General features: G+C 35.8%; 1 protein-coding gene across 1 annotated transcript in view; it reads right to left on the reverse strand.

Annotated features, from left to right (window-relative positions):
• Nucleotides 1–2,835: 2,835 nt before the first annotated feature.
• LOC123547876 (prominin-1-like) overlaps nucleotides 2,836–18,994 on the reverse strand; it is a 48,723-nt gene continuing 32,564 nt past the window's right edge. The window contains exons 17-26 of the mRNA XM_053551182.1: nucleotides 14,624–14,653; nucleotides 14,178–14,210; nucleotides 13,998–14,051; nucleotides 13,203–13,271; nucleotides 12,088–12,156; nucleotides 11,846–11,938; nucleotides 10,202–10,317; nucleotides 7,424–7,480; nucleotides 6,592–6,803; nucleotides 2,836–6,331 (exon numbers count right to left, since the gene is read on the reverse strand). Coding sequence (XP_053407157.1) covers nucleotides 6,761–6,803; nucleotides 7,424–7,480; nucleotides 10,202–10,317; nucleotides 11,846–11,938; nucleotides 12,088–12,156; nucleotides 13,203–13,271; nucleotides 13,998–14,051; nucleotides 14,178–14,210; nucleotides 14,624–14,653 — 564 coding nt within the window. The 3' untranslated portion in view covers nucleotides 2,836–6,331; nucleotides 6,592–6,760. The remainder of the gene's footprint in view (nucleotides 6,332–6,591; nucleotides 6,804–7,423; nucleotides 7,481–10,201; nucleotides 10,318–11,845; nucleotides 11,939–12,087; nucleotides 12,157–13,202; nucleotides 13,272–13,997; nucleotides 14,052–14,177; nucleotides 14,211–14,623; nucleotides 14,654–18,994) is intronic.

Raw genomic sequence — 18,994 nt, forward strand, 5'->3', positions numbered from 1 at the left:
TGCTCAAACCTTTGACCTTGAGTTGTGACCTTGACCTTGAGCCGGCATGGCTGACTCATGGGTTCTGCACATCGTCTTGATGAGGTGATCATTTGACCCAAGTTTTAAAAAATTCCTTCAAGGGGTTTAGGAGATATAGAGCGGACACAAAATGGCAGGCTCAAACCGTTGACCTTGAGTTGTGACCTTGACCTTGAACCGACAAGGCTGACTCATGGGTTCTGCACATCGTCTTGATGAGGTGATCATTTGACCCAAGTTTCATGAAAATTCTTCAAGGGGTGTAGGAGATATGGACCGAACACGATTTTGTTACGGACGGAAGGACGGACGGACGGACGGACGGAAGGACGGACGCAGACCATTCCTATAATCCCTCCGCCACGGCGGGGGATTAAAAATGCTTAGTCCTTAACATTATTCTCTCGGGAGTTGTCATATTTTTCAAACAGGATATGCTTTTGTTTGCTGTGCATTCTGGGATTGTTTACTTCCGTTGCTAAGTAAAATTCATATCGTTGTAACTTTGGAGTTAACCCAATGGTGCAAATTTTGATGTTCTTTTCATCTTTACATTTCATAAAATCGCCACTTATATGATACGGCACTGTTCAGCACAGAGTTTAAGATTTTAGGTCACGTCGGTCACTAACCATTTAGTCAATTTACCCAAAATAACCCATTTTGACTGTTTTTGATGTTTTTTGTAACTTTTTTGGGGTCATTTTCTCCAAAAAACCATAAAAGGGCCCGATTTTGGCCATCAGCATGCTTTCATACCTGAAGCCACGTTTGGCTTGTTTTAATAAATTTTCACTAAAATGAACACTATGCTGTTCATAGATGTAAGAAAGTTACTCTGTAATCAGAATTTATAGTACTTAAAGCTATAGGTCTATAAAAGCCCTTTTGAAACATTATTTAGTAACATTTTCGCAAGCAATTTCTTCCTGCAGTCAGTGCTTTATCTGCGTCATTATTTACAAGGTATGGAACGCCGGATCAGTGATAAATAGATTAACCTATTTGATAAGTTTGTGCTTATACTGACAGATTTTAACCACCGATAGATGAATACAGAAAGAAATTTGTGATTACACTAAGTCTTGGTATCAGTGAGATGCATTTGTTTGATGTGTTGACTTTACCGGTATTTTCTGGAGTATGATTTATTAACATTACTAAACTTTTTAACTGTTATCCTGTGTCTTATATTTTCTCTGGTTTAGTTAGTTTTAAGGTACACTGAATTAAGGCTGTAAACTTATTAGCCTTTTCGACTACTTTGGTAAAGTTTACCCAGAGTTCTTCAGTACGCCTTGTATACCCTTTTCCACAACACCCCCGAGTCGTAACAATATTATAGGACAAACTGAATTGTCCCAATCAATCTAAAACTAATCCTTACACGCCCTGCGCATGTTATTATCCTGAAAAAATATTTATCTTGCGCCGGTAATTACCAAAGCAATATTTGAGTTTTAATCTTTCTTCTTATTCCTGCTTCTTTCAGCGACTGACTCTACTTGCCCCATTGTAAGAGGTCAAAGTTGTCTCACCACTACAGTTTGTTTCAATAGACTTCCCTAAAATCACTCTTTACAGTTTTCAAAACATTCCTTGTTGTTAAATTTCAATGTTGCATGACCAATATTTCGAAGTTGTCCGAGCAATATTTAACAATTGCCTTTTCAATATTTCAAAGTGTCCTGATCAGAATTTCAAACTGCTCGACCAATATTTCGAATTTGCCGGACCAATTTTTTTAATTTGCCCGGCGACTAATAATTCAAAACTGTCTTTATTAATATATAAATCCGCCCGACGGATATTTCTCGGTGACCTTACCAATATTTCAAATTTGCCCGGTCAATACTTCACAGTTGCTCAGCCAATATTTCGAATTTGGCCGGCCAGTATTTCGAATTTTGCCGGCAAATATTTCTCAGTGGCCCGACCAATATTTCAAAAGTGGCCTTTTTATTTTTTCAGCGTTTGAAAGGCTGCTAAGTTTCATTTTAATCTATATGGTAGGATGCAAACTTATGAATCTGAACGCAAACAATGGTGAGATCAGACTGCATCGTGGTTTTTGAATCGTTTTCAAAACAGAATAAACATACCCCACTTGTTACTAAAACTGAAAAAAGGACGAGAAACGAAGAATGGAATGAGTAAACAGGGTAAGCTTATAGGCATACAGTTGAACCTGTCTTAGTGGACACCTGTATTATGTAGACATTTGCCTAGAGCAGACAGACAGCTTTTTTGTTTTAATTTCAACTTGTCTTAAGCAGCTACTTGCTATAACCAGCTGAATTGTTTTGCTCCCTTGGCTGGCTGCTTCAAATTGTACGAATGGATGTCCCAATTTCACGAAAAAAACATAAGAAATGACTTAATTTAGTCTGTTATTTTTTTAAATCGTACTTTTGCTTAAGTTATTGTCATTTAGTGTTGACTTTTTTGTATAATATTGTTTTTAGCTGAATCATTCTATGGCTAAAAGTACTTGTCTACAGGATTTATATCAGTCACGCATATATGATATTTCTATTTAAGCACGATGTAACGTGCTTAAGTATATTTCTTATTTCTTTACTTCGTTTTCTGTAAAATTCAGAATTGTTGTGTTTTGATCTATGAAAGAGTCATGTGCGCTTCTGATATAGATGAAAAAAGTCAGCATTGAGGATGCATAAAGGGCAAAAACAAGATTTCGTGAAATTGGGGCCTGAACTGCTTAGCAGTTATTGCAATAACGTCAAGTTGTTTGACTGTCTATATTTAGTACACTTTTATCCTTCAAATTGTAAAAGAAAATACAAAGCAGACTGAATTGTTTCATATTTGTATTTAGTGCATCAAGTATTCTGTATAAAAAAAATAATACAAAATGGACGGACGTCTAAAATCTCAAAAATGTGCAAAGAGAAGTATATTTTGCCAACTACAGTACACAAAAAAGCAACATGTGTGATAGAACTGTCACGGTGATCAAAATGTGGCAGATGTGATAGAACTGTTTAAATAAAGCATTTAATATACAATCAAATATAACAATTTTCTAACTAGCCTCAAAACTATACTAAAAAACATAACAAACGCCTCGCTATTTTTCACACTGCTAAATATGGTGACAATGTTGTAACACTAATTACTATTTTATGCACATTTTCCATAACAGGGGTTTCCTTGATTGTCATGAATTATAAGACATGATTCTTAAGAACCACAATGGACAATGGTGGTACTTAGATCTTTCTTAAATTAAAAAAAAAATATTTTGATTACTTTTGAATTTATCTTAAAAAAAAAACAAAAAAACACGAGATTTTGCAGTTACACACTGTTTCAGAACTTGCCAGTTGGTCCATATTGTTGAAATATTCCATTATCTATCAAATGCAAATGTAAATTTAGAAATCAAAAGCAACAGTAAACATTTTGAATACTTTCATATTAAAGGGTTCATAGAGGGTCACCCAAAGAATATTTCTGTGAAATCATTTTCAAAAACCTGGTAGCTTTTAGGATGATAGAAATATTTCTGCCAAATTATTTTGAAAACTGGCAAGCAGATTCACTGGAGAAGATTTTCATAGTTTTTCATTCAACCATCACCCTGCAAAGTAAAGATGTATTTTAACAATTTAAGTATTCTCATACAAAGTTACTTAAAGAACATTTTAGTGAAATTATTTCAAAGTCAGACCAACAGTTCAGACGATGCTGTATGGGAAGTTTTAGAAGTAGCCAAGTTTTTTCTGACACATCAGAATATTAATTGGAACGACTTCGCCCCAAAAAAACTTTGTGTAAAATTATCGTCAAATTGCGAAAACAATTTTTAATATTTTTCACTACATAAATGTAGGGTAAAGTGATCAAGACCTCTGGCGGCAATACTTTATATATATATATATAAATGTATATGGGAAAACTGGCACTCAAAACGGATTAATGTAAATAATCTTCGAAGAAGATAACTAAAAGGAAAAAAACGCATTCATGTTAAATTGCATACAAATTAGGCGAGGAAATTATTTTTCATATGTCCACCATGTAGTGAGAAATGACAACTACTCCAGTGGCCAGGGTTTTAAATTGTTCTGTATTTGTAGAGGGACATTTGAGCCGTGCCGTGAGAAAACCAACATAGTGGGTTTGCGACCAGCATCGATCCATGCTGTTCGCTTTTAAAGCCTACTGGAATTGGAGAAACTGTTAGCGAACAGCATGGATCCTGACCAGACTGCGCGGATGCGCAGGCTGGTCTGGATCCATGCTGGTCGCAAACCCATTATGTTGGTTTTCTCATGGCGCGGCTCATTTAAAGAACATTTCTTCGAATTATTTCAATATCGAACCTGTGACAACCCAAAGAACATTTGTTTCAACGTTTTAAAATGGAAACCCAGTTTCTAATTAAAGATTCAACCACATACATACATAAGTGACAACTAATTTGCCAGATCATCAAAGGATCTTTTAGTGTGAAACAAGTTTTATCGGTCCAATGTTTCTGTTTTAACGTTTTAAACACATTCGGAAGAAGGTATAACCTAGTTAAAGGAGCACATAAAGACAACTAGAAATTGCTTTTGTAAAAAAGCGCATGTCTCCCCAAATGCAAAGTAGGAAGTCAATAGGGGTCAGGAGCGAAAGTCAAAGAGACACTGATGGTTGGCTGCAATAGGGATCATCTACTTGGCATGTCCAGTTATCCCGCTAAGTTTCAACACTCTTGGCCTAGTGGTTCTCAAGTCACTGTTCAGGCTCCTGTGACCTTGACCTTTGATCAAGTGACCCCCAAAAAATAGGGGTCATATACTCTGCATGTCCAATCATCCTATTAAGTTTCATTATTCTAGGTCAAGTGGTTCTCAAGTTATTTTCCGGAAATGATTTTCTATGACCAGGCCCCTGTGACCTTGACCTTTAATAGACTGACCCAAAAATCAATAGGGGCCATCTACTCTGCATGTGTAATCATCCTATGAAGTTTCAACATTCTGGGTCAAGTGGTTCTCAAGTTATTGATCGAAAATTGTTTTCCATGTTCTGGCTCCTGTGTCCTTGACCTTTAACAGAGTGACCCCAAAATCGATAGGGATCATCTACTCTGCATGTTCAATCATCCTATGAAGTTTCAACATTCTGGATCAAGAGGTTCTCAAGTTATTGATCGGAAATGGTTATCAATGTTCAGGCCCCTGTGACCTTGACCTTTAATGGAGTGATCCCAAAAACAATAGGGGTCATCTACTCTACATGACCAATCATCCTATGAAGTTTCAACATTCTAGGTCAAGTGGTTCTCTAGTTATTGATCGGAAATGGTTTTCAATGTTCAGGCCCCTGTGACCTTCTTGACCTTTAAAAGAGTGACCCCAAAGTCAATAGGGGTCATCTACTCTGCATGACCAATCATCCTATTAAGTTTTAACATTTTGGGTCGAGTGGTTCTCAAGTTACTGACCGGCAACGGTTTTCGATGTTCAGACCCCTGTGACCTTGACCTTTAACAGAGTGACCCCAAAATCAATAGGAGTAATCCACTCTGCATGATCAATCATCCTACGAAAGTTTAACATTCTGAGTCAAGTGGTACTCAAGTTATTGATCGGAAATTGTTTTCAATGTTCAGGCCCCTGTGACCTTGACCTTTGACGGAGTGACCCAAAAACAATAGGAGTCGTCTACTCCAGCAGCCCTACAACCCTATGAAGTTTGAAGGTTCTAGATCAAATGGTTCTCCAGTTATTGATCGGAAATGAAGTGTGACGTACGGACGGACAGGGCAAAAACAATATGTCTCCCCCAGAGGTGAGGGGGGGGGGAGACATAATTTCTATTAAATTAGTTAAAGTTGCACTAGCGGTTAAGGAATAGATTCTTACAAATTTGGTAGAGGATCATTCAATGAAAATCATGTAGGTTAAAAGGACGGATGGGCGATGGACTGTGTGTGGTCACAATAGTTCACATTTAGTATTTTGTGCTCTGGTTAGCAAAAAATGTACGCAAAACATATTATGTGTAAACAAACAAATTGTTACATAAACAGTAAAGACGCACGTGGTATGTGTATGACGGTGTAATAGTGATAGATCTGCAGGCAACTCTTCAATAAAAATAAAACCTCAAGCAATATATAAGAAACATGTACGTCAATGTAAACTTTGATAAAACGTGCTGTACATCAAATCTGCTGTGAGTACAAATCAAACTACGAAGAAAGCGTCTTTGGACTCTGTTATAACCTTCTTTCTGGACGCTAAATGTACGATAACACAGATATGAAAAAATAAACACGATTATTTTTTCGCTGTAACTCATTGCAGACTTGGCGGTTTCTGCGCATGCCGAAAGTGATTATCAATTGTAGGAGCAACTGCAAAAAATATGCATAATTTTTGCATGATCCGATGCATTAGTTACAATGCATAAAAACTGATAAAGGTTAGCGTTATATCACCTAGTTACAATATGCACATTTATGATTTTCGTTCAATTTAGTTAACCGGTCTGTCTGGAGTCTGTAAATTGTACGGTACAAGTCATGACATTATCACAGTTATTTTTTACCCTATAATAGTACTTCTTCGGTATTTCCTTTGAGCGAAACTTGCATTTCATCTTCCTATTGGGAGACATTGAAAAAAAAAAAAAAACTACGACAGATTGCAACAAACAGAGAAGAAAACCGTAGACATTAAAATCTTGTTAGAATGCACATTTATCCTTTTCATCGATTCTAGTACTGGCTGTCTGGTATGTCCTTGTGTCCAACTTTGTTACTGAAAAAGTCATAATATATAACATTAATTTTACATTATTTATTTATTACAGGAAATTACGGTTGAATAAAAGACATGAATTACATACTATTGTAGAACTTTAAATTATCAAATACTTCTGTGTTCGCATACTTGCATAAATTCCTGACATATACACTAACATCTCATCCTTTTCATTTTACTGTGTAACCTTTTCTGAGCCAGACTGGCAAAATCTAATTCCTGTATATTTTCACTCTGCTGAGGACCTAAAGTCCGCGATGTATCTGTATGTTAACTTCAGAAAATCACCAAAAAAAAATATTAGTGTTTTTTGTTGTTCTTAGGCAGTTAATTTCACACCACCTGCAGCTCATGACCAGCATAGAGTCACAGTTTGCTCTACCTGGTCCACCTGGTTTACAATAGATTCGATTTGTCATGAATATGTATACGTACTATTTTGATTCCGACTAAAAGATGTTAATAAAGTGTTTTATAAATTTGGTAGTATGTGACATGTAAAAATAATGACAGAAAATGCTCTGTGTGGCTACTTTTAAAATGTATGTAACCTATTTTACGAGGAAGAGAGATCTAATTTAGAACCTTTATGGCGGCTGTAGACTAAGAATACACACCTTCTAAAATGGTCATTAGAGCTCGAATCGTAGGCGTGGTTTGTCTCCCCTTTTGTTCTGTAAAAGAAGATTAAAAAAATATTCTTGCGGTTTGCCTAGAATAGTAAACAAAACGACAAAGCAACCATTAGCTTTGTTTATAAACATTTCACAAATTTAAACTCGAACTGAACCGATAAATAAAGGAATGCTCCACAATTCGTTTTTAGCTCACCTGAGCAATGCTCAGGTGTTTTTCTGATCGCTCGATGTCCGGCGTCCGTCGTCTGTCGTCTGTCAACATTTAGCTTGTGTATGCAATAGAGGCTGTATTTTTCAATTATTTATTTATTTATTTTGTTGGGTTTATTGTCGCACCGACACAATCTTAGGTCATATGGCGACTTTCCAGCTTTAATGGTGGAGGAAGACCCCAGGTGCCCCTCCGTGCATATTTCATCACGAGCGGGCACCCGGGTAGAACCACCGACCTTCCGTAATCCAGCTGGATGGCTTCCTCACGTGAAGAATTCTACGCCCCAAATGAGGTTTCGAACCCACATCGATGAGGGGTATTTTTCAATTAATCTTCATGAATATTGGTCAGAATGATAACCTTGATGAAATCTATGACGAGTTCGAAAATGGGTCATCTAGGGTCAAAAACTAGGTCACTAGGTCAAATCAAAGAAAAACCTTGTGTATGCGATAGAGGCTGTATTTTTCAATCGATCTTCATGAATATTGGTAAGAATGATTGCCTTGATAAAATTTAGGCCGAGTTCGAAAATGGGTCATCTCGGGTCAAAAACTAGGTCACTAGGTTAAATCAAAGAAAAACCTTGTGTATGCGATAGAGGCTGTATTTTTCAATTAATCTTCATGAATATTGGTCAGAATGATAACCTTTATGAAATCTAGGCCGAGTTCGAAAATGGGTCATCTCGGATCAAAAACTAGGTCACTAGGTCAAATCAAAGAAAAACCTTGTGTATGCGATAGAGGCTGTATTTTTCAATGATCTTCATGAATATTGGTCAGAATGATAATCTTGATAAAATCTAGGCCGAGTTCAAAAAATGGGTCATCTCGGGTCAAAAACTAGGTCACTAGGTCAAATCAAAGAAAAACCTTGTGTATGCGATAGAGGCTGTATTTTTCAATTTTTCTTCATGAATATTGGTCAGAATGATAATCTTGATAAAATCTAGGCCGAGTTCAAAAATGGGTCATTTCGGATTGAAAACTAGGTCACTAGGTCAAATCAAAGAAAAACATTGTGTATGCGATAGAGGCTGTATTTTTCAATTGATCTTCATGAATATTGGTCAGAATGATTGCCTTGATGAAATCTAAGCCGAGTTCGAAAATGGGTCATCTCGGATCAAAATCTAGGTCACTAGGTCAAATCAAAGAAAAACATTGTGTTTGCAATAGAGGCGGTATTTTTCAATTGATCTTCATGAATTTTGGTCAGAATGATAACCTTGATGAAATCTAGGCCGAGTTCGAAAGTGGGTCATCTGGGATCAAAAACTAGGTCACTAGGTCAAATCGAAGAAAAACATTGTGTATGCAATAGAGGATGTAGTTTTCAATTGATCTTCATGAAATTTGGCCAGAGTGATTGCTTTGATGAAATCTAGTTCGAGTTTGAATATGCGTTATCTGAGGTCAAAAACTAGGTCACTAGGTCAAATTAAAGAAAAATCTTGTGTATGCGATAGAGACTGTTTTTTTTTCAATTGATTTTTATGAAATTTGGTCAGGATGATTGCCTTAATGAAATATAGGTCGAATTTGAATATGGGTCATCTGAGGTCAAAAACTAGGTCACTTGGTCAAATCAAAGAAAAAACTTGTGTATGTGATAGAGGCTGTATTTTTCAATTGATCTTCATGAATTTTGGTCAGAATGATTGCCTTGATAAAATCTAGGTCGAGTTTGAACATGGGTCATCTAGGGTCAAAAACTAGGTCATATCTAAGAAAATGCTTGTTTTATCGCAAGAGACCAATTTTTTGGTCCAATCTTAATGAAAATTGGTCAGAATATTTGTTTCCATGAAATCACTAGGTCAAACATGTTTTACACTGTTATGGTGTGTTTCTTAGGTGAGCGACCTAGGGCCATCTTGGCCCTCTTGTTTTGTTTTTGTTTTTGGTTAAAGTCACGCCGGCACGATAATTGGTCATATGGAGAGTTCCAGCTTTAACGATAAAGGAAGACCCCAGGTGACCCTCTAGGCATTATTTTAGAAATGGTCGGGTACCTGGGTAGAACCAGCGAGTTTTCGTAAGCCAGTTGGATAGCTTTCACACTTGAGAAAATTCTACACCTCGAGCAAAGTTTCGAACCTATGGCGGTGTGCGGCAAGTGATTCGATGTACGCTAGTTTACCACCACTCGGCTACGAATGCCCATTTTTAAGCACACTTTTCTTATAACTACACCAGTAAGCATTAAATAGGAAAGGCATGCTATATATGAAATTAAGCAAAAATTGAGAGCAAAAAAAACAAGGATAAATATAAAACAGGGAATGCTACATTCCAAAAACGCAGCCCTCCCCAAAACGAAACTCACAGCACACAGATGTGCACACACACACATGCATACACACGCATACAAACACGTACACTCACACGCATACACACACACTCACACTCACACACAAAGCAAACGCACTAGGACAAAACGAACAAATAAAGAAGGCACACAGTGATGCACTGTGGAAAAGTTTAAATAAAGCTTACACCTTAGCAACAAATGTCTGGACATAATTCTTATATACTCACGCATTAGATTCTTCATCACTGTTCATTGTACGGTAGTGCTTGGCAAGTTTCACAGAAAATATTATGCTTGGAACGAAAAAGAATAGACACCATCCAATGGAAAACCAGAATCCATTCTGAAAAGTAGAGCGTGACATAAAAAAAGTTCTGCTGTTATCTCCGTATTGACCTACAGCATAACACTTAACCTTCACCCTGCTAAACTTCTAAAATGGACCTGTCCATCATTCAATTTGGGCAGCACCACTTATTATTCAAAGGGGTGTGTAGGCTGATCTTGGTCTGCACTGGTCGCAAAGGTATAAAATCACTTGCCGCCAACAGGCTAAAGTTAACTTTGGGTGGCATAAATTGATTTCTTTGCGCAGATTTGTTTGGGTTCAGCAAGTTGAAAAGCCGTGCTGTCCAGAAAAGGATGCAAAAATGAACTCTTTCTTTTAAAGGCATTCGTGTGTGTTTGATGGCAAGATATAACACGTTTCTTTAGATTGTTACCTATCAATGGGAATAACGCAGTGTTGTTTTGACGTAGTGCTTGACGCGTCAACTTGTTAGAAGTAAGAATATCAAATGAAGGTTAAAAAAGTCTTTCAAGAGCTGCATACGAAATCCGGTTTATAAGAATTCACAAATACCTTAAAGGTACTTTTAAAGGCATTATGATTAAGGATATATTTTTGGATCAATACAGGTTTATAAATATCTATAAAAAGTTCTTTTCGAAGCATGAAACGAAACCAAGCAAACTTATAGCAGACTGTTTGGTTGAGTCTGTCCATGAGAGGTTATGAAATATGCATCATCTCTAAAGTTCCCTAGCAATGGCTTAAGCGGTATGGAATTCTATCATACCGAGTGGAAACCACGGTCCCAAATGAGCAGAAAATATAATAACACTAAGATATAAATATATCTTTGTTGTTTTAAGTTTTAACAACCTTACAATATGAAATAATTTCAATTTGATACAGGAGGAGCAAATTTTGGACACTTTTTACCTTTTCTTTCAGTTTGAGCACTTCTTAGATTGTTCAAAATTCCAACAGGACATATCACATTGAATATAAATTGATAACACTTAACAATAATTCATGACGTATGATGTACTGTTCAGTGTCTTAAATTATTAAGCATATATTTCAGAAAGTGTTGGACAGTTCTCAAACGACATATTCTGCTACAGCAATTATTCTTCCGACATGCATAATTCAAGTAGTAATTGGATAACATATTTTACAAGATAATATTACAGGCTGACATTACAAATTGACATGATAAAATGACATCATTACAAGTTGACATTACAAGCTGACACTGCACGATGACATTTGAAGCTGATATAGCAAGTTGATATTACAAGTTGACATTACAAGCTGACACTGCAAGATGACATTTAAAACTGATACTGCAAGCTGACATTACAAGTTGACATTAAAACTTGATATTTAAGTTGATATAATTACAAAATGACACAAAAGCTGACATTACACGCTATCATTTATATTGACATTACAAGCTGTCATTACTAAAAATAATATCAAACGGCTTAAATGGCTACTATTTTACATGCGAATGTGAGATTATTTGATATTTTCAAAAAGCAAATAGCAAACCAGCCGTAAGTTTAATTATACGGGTACTTACGAATGCGTCAACAATATATTTACACACAGAAACGACTACAATTGAATCATACAGGTTCCATAGAGGTGTACACTTCCCAACTTTGTTTCGGATCTGTAAACAGAATATACATTGTATGTATTTAGTCCGTGCAGCACACATATAATCACTGAACATATTTAGCACGTAAAGTGTTATAACGATTCTATCACAATGCACAAAATGCAATCTTACAAAAAAAACCCAATAACATCCATTCTTACCGCGTCCTTTGTATTCTTGACGTAGTCATTAGCTATTTGTAAAATTTCCTTTTTGAATTCGTCAGTCACCTGAAATGCAGCAGAATATCATGGTACATCCTGTTGATCATTTATTAAACCCTTAAATATTATTATGTAATTAAGATATCAATTTAACATACATTTACATAACTTAGATAGTTGTTATGAAAAGAGAGAATTAAAACATGCCTTTACATTTTCATCAAACAGAGATTCGATATAAGGAAATGGTTGTTTCTTTTAAATAACTGCTAAAACAAAAAGGATGTGTGTATTCTAAAGAAGAAGATATAATATTGCCATTTTATATCATTTTTTACCAATATTGCTAGTATTATGCTATTCATTATTGTCTTGTAAAATAGTGCTTTAAAATTTGGAAGCTACCCATTTCATAAAAAGGTGTTGGACGAACCGGATTGGGTACAAGGTATAATATATTTTTCAATGAATAAGACAGTTAGAATCAGTCTATTTATTTAAAAGCAATACAGCCGGGTATGACTTCATTGATACAGAAACAGTTCGTCAAGCGTTTATGATGGGCGTCAAATTTCCTTCGGATAACACTTTTATCTGTTAATAGCTTCTAACATGGAACTATGTACCGAAGTTGCTACATCATCAGCAATGCAATTTATATGTATTACATTTTCTTCTTGCAAGCTGGACTGGACTTGCTCGTGTTTTGCCGTTGCTGGAAAAGTCATCTTACACCCTGGGGTGTAATATGTCTAACGTGCTAAAATTTATAATTGAATATGAACGCGTAAATTCATACCATACTATGATAAAATGGGGCTTATAAACAGCATTTGTTTTAATTTTATATTTTCTATTTATTGAAGAATACGGCATGCAAGAAAACGAACCTATCACTAGTTGAAGGTGCGGATGGGTATCTGACTCGGGCAACTGTTTTGCGGTAACTCGGTTACCCTCGAGCCAGATATATCAGTCCGCACCTTCAACCAGTGGAAGATTCTTATACGCTCACGCGGCGCAGATACAAGTCGCTGAATGGAAGATAAAAATGCAAATAGATATGTAGTTCTTTACTTTGCACAACAGTTGATAATTGAAATAAAAGCTACCTCCTTCGTCTTTGACCCAATGTTGTTACTAACTGTCGTCAGACTTAGTCTGAATTCGCTTTTCCATTGCTGAAGAGAAAAAAAGATTTATCAGTTTGCTCCACATTTGGAAGAAACAGTATTATTACCAATGCTATCATCGACTGGAAGACAAGCACGAGTCTAATTTCAGATTTTTCTCAAATATTTGATTTACCAAAACACCTTATGCAGGTGCATTATCATTGTTTAGTTATAATCAATAAGCTCTGTGTTCAGTCTAGGTATTTTAAAGGTTTATTCATTCATTTTAACATAATGATATGTTTACATCAAGCTTATTCCACAGATCTCTATTACCACATACAATATGACTTTATAGTTTTTCTCGAGGATGCGACACATGTGAACATAACTGAGATACATGTAAACGGGGCTGCTGTGACACACATAGACAGGCTACTGTGCCACATATAAACGGGTCTGTTGTGGCATATGTGAACGGGACTGCTGCGAAAAATGTTAAAGGAGCTGTTGTGTAACATGTAAATAGGGCTGTTATGTAACATGTGAACTTAGTTGCTGTGACACATGTGAACGGAGATGCTGTGACACATGTGAACGGGACTGCGGCAATATGAACGAAACTTTGACACAAGTAAGCGGGGAAGTTGTGATTTAATTAATAAATTCTGCCATTTCAACAATAGAAGCACATTTCCTTATATAACAGATAAAAGAACACGATGTTGATATTAATGGAAACTATTCACATACAAGTTTATCGACGGTAAAAAAAATATATTTTTTACTTACAAGCACTTCGTTTTTTACTTTCTCTAAATCCTTTAGTGCGCTTCCCAAATTATTCTGAAAATAAAATAAGACGGACCTTACCCTATTTTGATAGATAAATAATCTATATTTAGGCTTTTACAAGAAACAACAGTTACTTTACAAACTCATGCATAGAAGCTATAAATTGTACTTTCTTACCATTGACTCTTTGTACTTTGCAACGGATGGACTCTGCAATAAATGAAAAAATACAAATCGATAAGATGCAAAGCTGCAACTTAATCTAAGCAATGTCAGGTTATTTTTCGGGTTTCGTACCTTTCTTTCCCCCGAACATGGTTTTTACAGTTCGGCCAAACGTTCAATAAGCGATTTATAATCTGGTATCAGAAATAAATCTAAATAATTTTTCTTTAAATTTTGACTTTAGCCAAGGAACATATTGTGTTGAACTTGATCTGGGTAGTATACACTGTTAACTGGAATTTTATATAACGTCATATAAATATAATTAATATTTCTGTGACACATATATTTAACACTGTAAGAATTGTTGCGACATGAGGAATATCAAATCTATATCTGTTATTACAACTTTTCATCTGATTAATTAAATGGTTAGGACATAATCTTAATATTCTCACCACATTAGGTAAACTTGCCAGCCTTCCTGTCTGAAATACAGAGACACATGGGTATAAGCTACAAAGTACAAAAAAAAACACCTATCGATTTTCCTTGATTTTCTATATTAAGATAACAATACATTATTACATTCAAATATGACGTGATGAATGTTAAATTCTAACACGATCCGATTCATTTTCCTATTAAACAAAGAATGCTGGAAACAGTGAATTATTAAACAACAATTCACTGTTCTGACGTCACAATTATTACGTCATAGCGTCGAGCGGCGTAGCGGCGCGCTGGAAACGAACCCGATTGATAACGGACAAATATTTAATGCATGCCGACAAGGATGTACTTTAAAGTACTTGATAACGTGTTAGAATCGAAATTATCGCATAGTGCGGCAATTTTCCTTTGATCTTTGCAGCATGTTATACATAGTAACACACATTATTACTACAAAACTGTGCTGATATCTTACAAAACTGTTCCGATATAGATCTATATCGGAACACTTTTTCTCTATGAGTTTCATAAGAAAAAAAGTGTTCCGATATATATCAGCACAGTAAAACTGTTCTGATATATATCAGAACACTTTTTCTCTATTGAGGTCCTATCAAGGGAGTATAATTTTTTCCTTTCAAAGAAAAGATGATTTTAGCTCCAATTTACAGTTCACAGTGAAAGAATATATTTATCGCAACACTTTTTTTCTTACAATGGCAAGGTCCTATGGAGGGAGTATTACTTTTTCCTGCCAATGAAAACATGATTTTATTTCAAATTTATTGTTCACGGAGATAGAGTGATCACAAATACCTGCATCTATAAAGTAAAAGAATAAATAAACTAGAATATTTCGAAGATTCGATATTTATCATTATCTCTAAATGAACATCAGAAATACATGATTGTCATGAAATATGAAATTCAAAGTTTTCTTAAATGTTTCTTAAAACTGAAAAGCGCTAAAAAAGTATCCGTTATGTGCTATTTTGCTAAAATGTATCTGCTATGGCACTATAATGTATGTGCTACGGGTAGGTCAATTATATAATCATTATGAACAACAATTCCAACACACTGTTACAACAGTTCTCGTACGATATTAAAACTGAAAAGTGCATCCAGAGAATGAGTGATTTCCAGAAAATAAACCCTTAAAACTTGGATCACTGCGTTTATTATCCACTGACTCGTCGTTATCCTTTAGAACACTCTCAGCATTTTTCTCATTGACCGTTTCACACTGTGCCTTGATTGTCGTCTGCGGTGGATTTAGTGTGTTTGAAATTTCTTTCAACATTGCGGGAGACGGTTTTTGGTATTTCCTAACCCCGGTAGTGGATCTGTGGCCAGTTCGTTTCATAATCTCTTCCTCGGGAATTCCTCCTTGGTAGAGTGTTGTGGCACACGTTTTCTTACCACTATGGTTTGTGTATCTACCTTCTAAACCTGCAGACGAACAAATGTCTTTCATGAAAGTTTTTAACTTATTAATTCCAACAACTTGTTCCCCGTAACGCAAGTGTCCCTCGGATTTGTTTAAAGGCCGCCGATAAAATGGACCCGAAAGCCCCAATGCATTCAGATACTGCTCATAAAAGTCAACAATTCCACTATTTTCATCATAATGTCTTATAATTTTTCTTTCAATACGCCTGTGTTTTAATCCTCCATTGTACGTTTTACTGTTTGTACCTTTAAATTCTATGTAACGACCATTTTCGTCACTCCCGATTGCAAATTGGTTACAGTTTAATGTTCGGTGTTCGTCCAAAGCCCTTAATCCGAAACATTTACAGTTATAGAAATACATGGTATGCTGAAGAGCAACAGATGAACTGTTCCCAAATACACCTTTAGACCACAAAATCTTTTCATCTTGTTCATAAACTGGTTTTGCCTCCCTCTGACCAATACCTAACCCATCCTTTGTCAGCTTTTTCATCTGAGCATCTAGTACCTCGCGGAACCTCGCGTATCGTGCATTCGTCTCATCCAAGAAGTTTTTATCATAGATGCCAGAAGATCGGAGATTTCTCAAGAGTCCACAGGCAATATTATATAGCGATCCAGGTGGGTAGGGGGAACCATCCTGCTTTCTTGCTTCTACCACAAAACTGCAAGTATAAAAACATACTAGTTAATGTTGTACTCTCCATGAATTCAAAAATCTAAAAAGAATTGCACAATATATCAATGTGGCATTGTGCTCACTGCTACAAGTAGACACCATTGTTTATAAATTATATGACTGAAAACTTGTTGAAAAAGACGTTAAATCCGAACACACACACTAAGATTTTACCAGTTACAAATCTAAATCGACATTGCCGTCGATTTATTTTGACTAACAACGTACATTTCCATGCAAAAGTGTTGAAAACTTTCTGAAAAGTACCAGTTTTCGAAATCGTAATTTTGCCTATTTTCATAATTGGAAAGCTACATTTTTACGCCATTAAACATGAAAAGTGATTCTTAAAAGCTATTTTAATCACCATCGGATACCTTTATTCAGAATTGTCTAGTTTAAAACTATCTTGCCAAGCAAAGCTCTATTAAGGATGAGTTAGATAAAACTGTATTTAGAAATATATATCCTAAGAATGCCATTTTTAGTGACCATAAATATATTTTTCAACAACATTTGGAGTTCATTCAGCAAAAACTAGAAACTGTTGGGCTAGTTCGAAATATCCAGTCTACAGTGAATAGGCTCCAATTTATATAGAATGCAGTCGCAGCCAAATCTCAAAGCGTTTGCAACTGATCTCGTCACTTCAACAAACCTGTATAATTCACAATGCTACATCTTGATTGCATTATAATTGAAACAAAGGTACATGTGCTTTTTGACTTACCGTGAAAGGTGTGTGTTGATATCGCATTCCTCGAGTGGTGGAATTTCCTCTCCGTCCAGTTTCCGAACGGATCTCCAAGCCTCAAATACAGAGGTGGCCCACTTTGCACTCCTCTCGGTGTTACCCGATTTCTGGTCCTTGGTCAGTGCGTCAAAATCTTCAGTTTTGGTAGTTTTTCCAAAGCGATTTTCACAATGTGTATCCACACCTAACAGTTCACAATTTTCTCCAGTCGGTAGTTTCAACGTAAAACTACCGAAAAAGTCTGCACTGGTACAATCCTCTACAAGATTTTTAAACTGAGAATCTGACAAGTCAAACGATTCCTTGTTTTCAAATAAATCCAGAGCTTGCGACAACACTATATCGTCTTCTTGCATACTTTCAATCTCGTCAAGAACCTGAGATAAAAATATGTCCTGTCCATCATCTAATTTTAAATCGGAATCCGACATATTTTGATTTTTTATACTCCGTTTTTGTTGTTTTTTTACGTTGTTTTATTTCTGATAGCTTGTTCGCGTTTACGTAGCTATACAGCATGAGATAGCGCACTGAAATGAAAAATATTACTTGGGCGCTGAAGCAAATTAGACTCCGAGATAAGCGTTTGGCCAATGAAATGCAAAGAGTAAATACAAATGTAGAAATCTGTTGGATACTTTTACCTGGGGAACACATTTTCTAAAACAGAACGTTTCTGGGTTTCAGTCAGTGAGGTGCAGAAAGGGAATCATAAGTGTAAAAATAATTATAAAAATTAATTTAAATGATAGATCTATAAACGAAAAATAATAAATAAATTGAAATGATAGAACTATGCGATAAAACAGTTATAATATGTGATGCTCGTGTGTTACGAGGATATATCAGAGCTAGGGGTACATCTCGGTATATTTCTCTTCACATATCTGTCTCGGCCTAACGGCCTCGACGATATGTGCAGAGAAAAATACCCTCGATGTACCCCTAGCTCTAATATATCCTGGTAACACACTCTCACACATACTATAACTATTACTAATATATCTCATTTAGTGATTTGCTCTTGAATAAATCATTGTTTGTCGTTCAGATGCGTAGCATTATATCACTCGGGCTGCGCCCTCGTGATATAATTCCTTCGCATCTGAACTCCAAACAGTGATTTATTCAGCGACAAATCACCGATGAGATATATTATTTCTTAAGTAGATTTAATTTGAAAATAGTAAAGTTACCACAAATAAACCTTTATTTCCTAACATAAACATTGGAGCTTCATATGTCGTAGGCTAGTTCGAAACATAACATGCTAGTAGTTTAACTAGATCTAGTAGTAGGCTAACTGCTTAACCTTTACCCTGCTAAATTTCTAAAATGGACTGGTCCATTATTCAGTTTGGGCAATACCACTTATTATTTAAAGGGTTCACTGAAAATTTACTAACTGAATAGCAAACAGTGCAGACCATGATCAGACTGCACAGATTGCAGGCTGATCTTGGTCTGCACTGGTTGCAAAGGTAAAAT

The sequence above is a fragment of the Mercenaria mercenaria genome, chromosome 9, assembly GCF_021730395.1.
Source record: "Mercenaria mercenaria strain notata chromosome 9, MADL_Memer_1, whole genome shotgun sequence".
Taxonomy (NCBI): domain Eukaryota; kingdom Metazoa; phylum Mollusca; class Bivalvia; order Venerida; family Veneridae; genus Mercenaria; species Mercenaria mercenaria.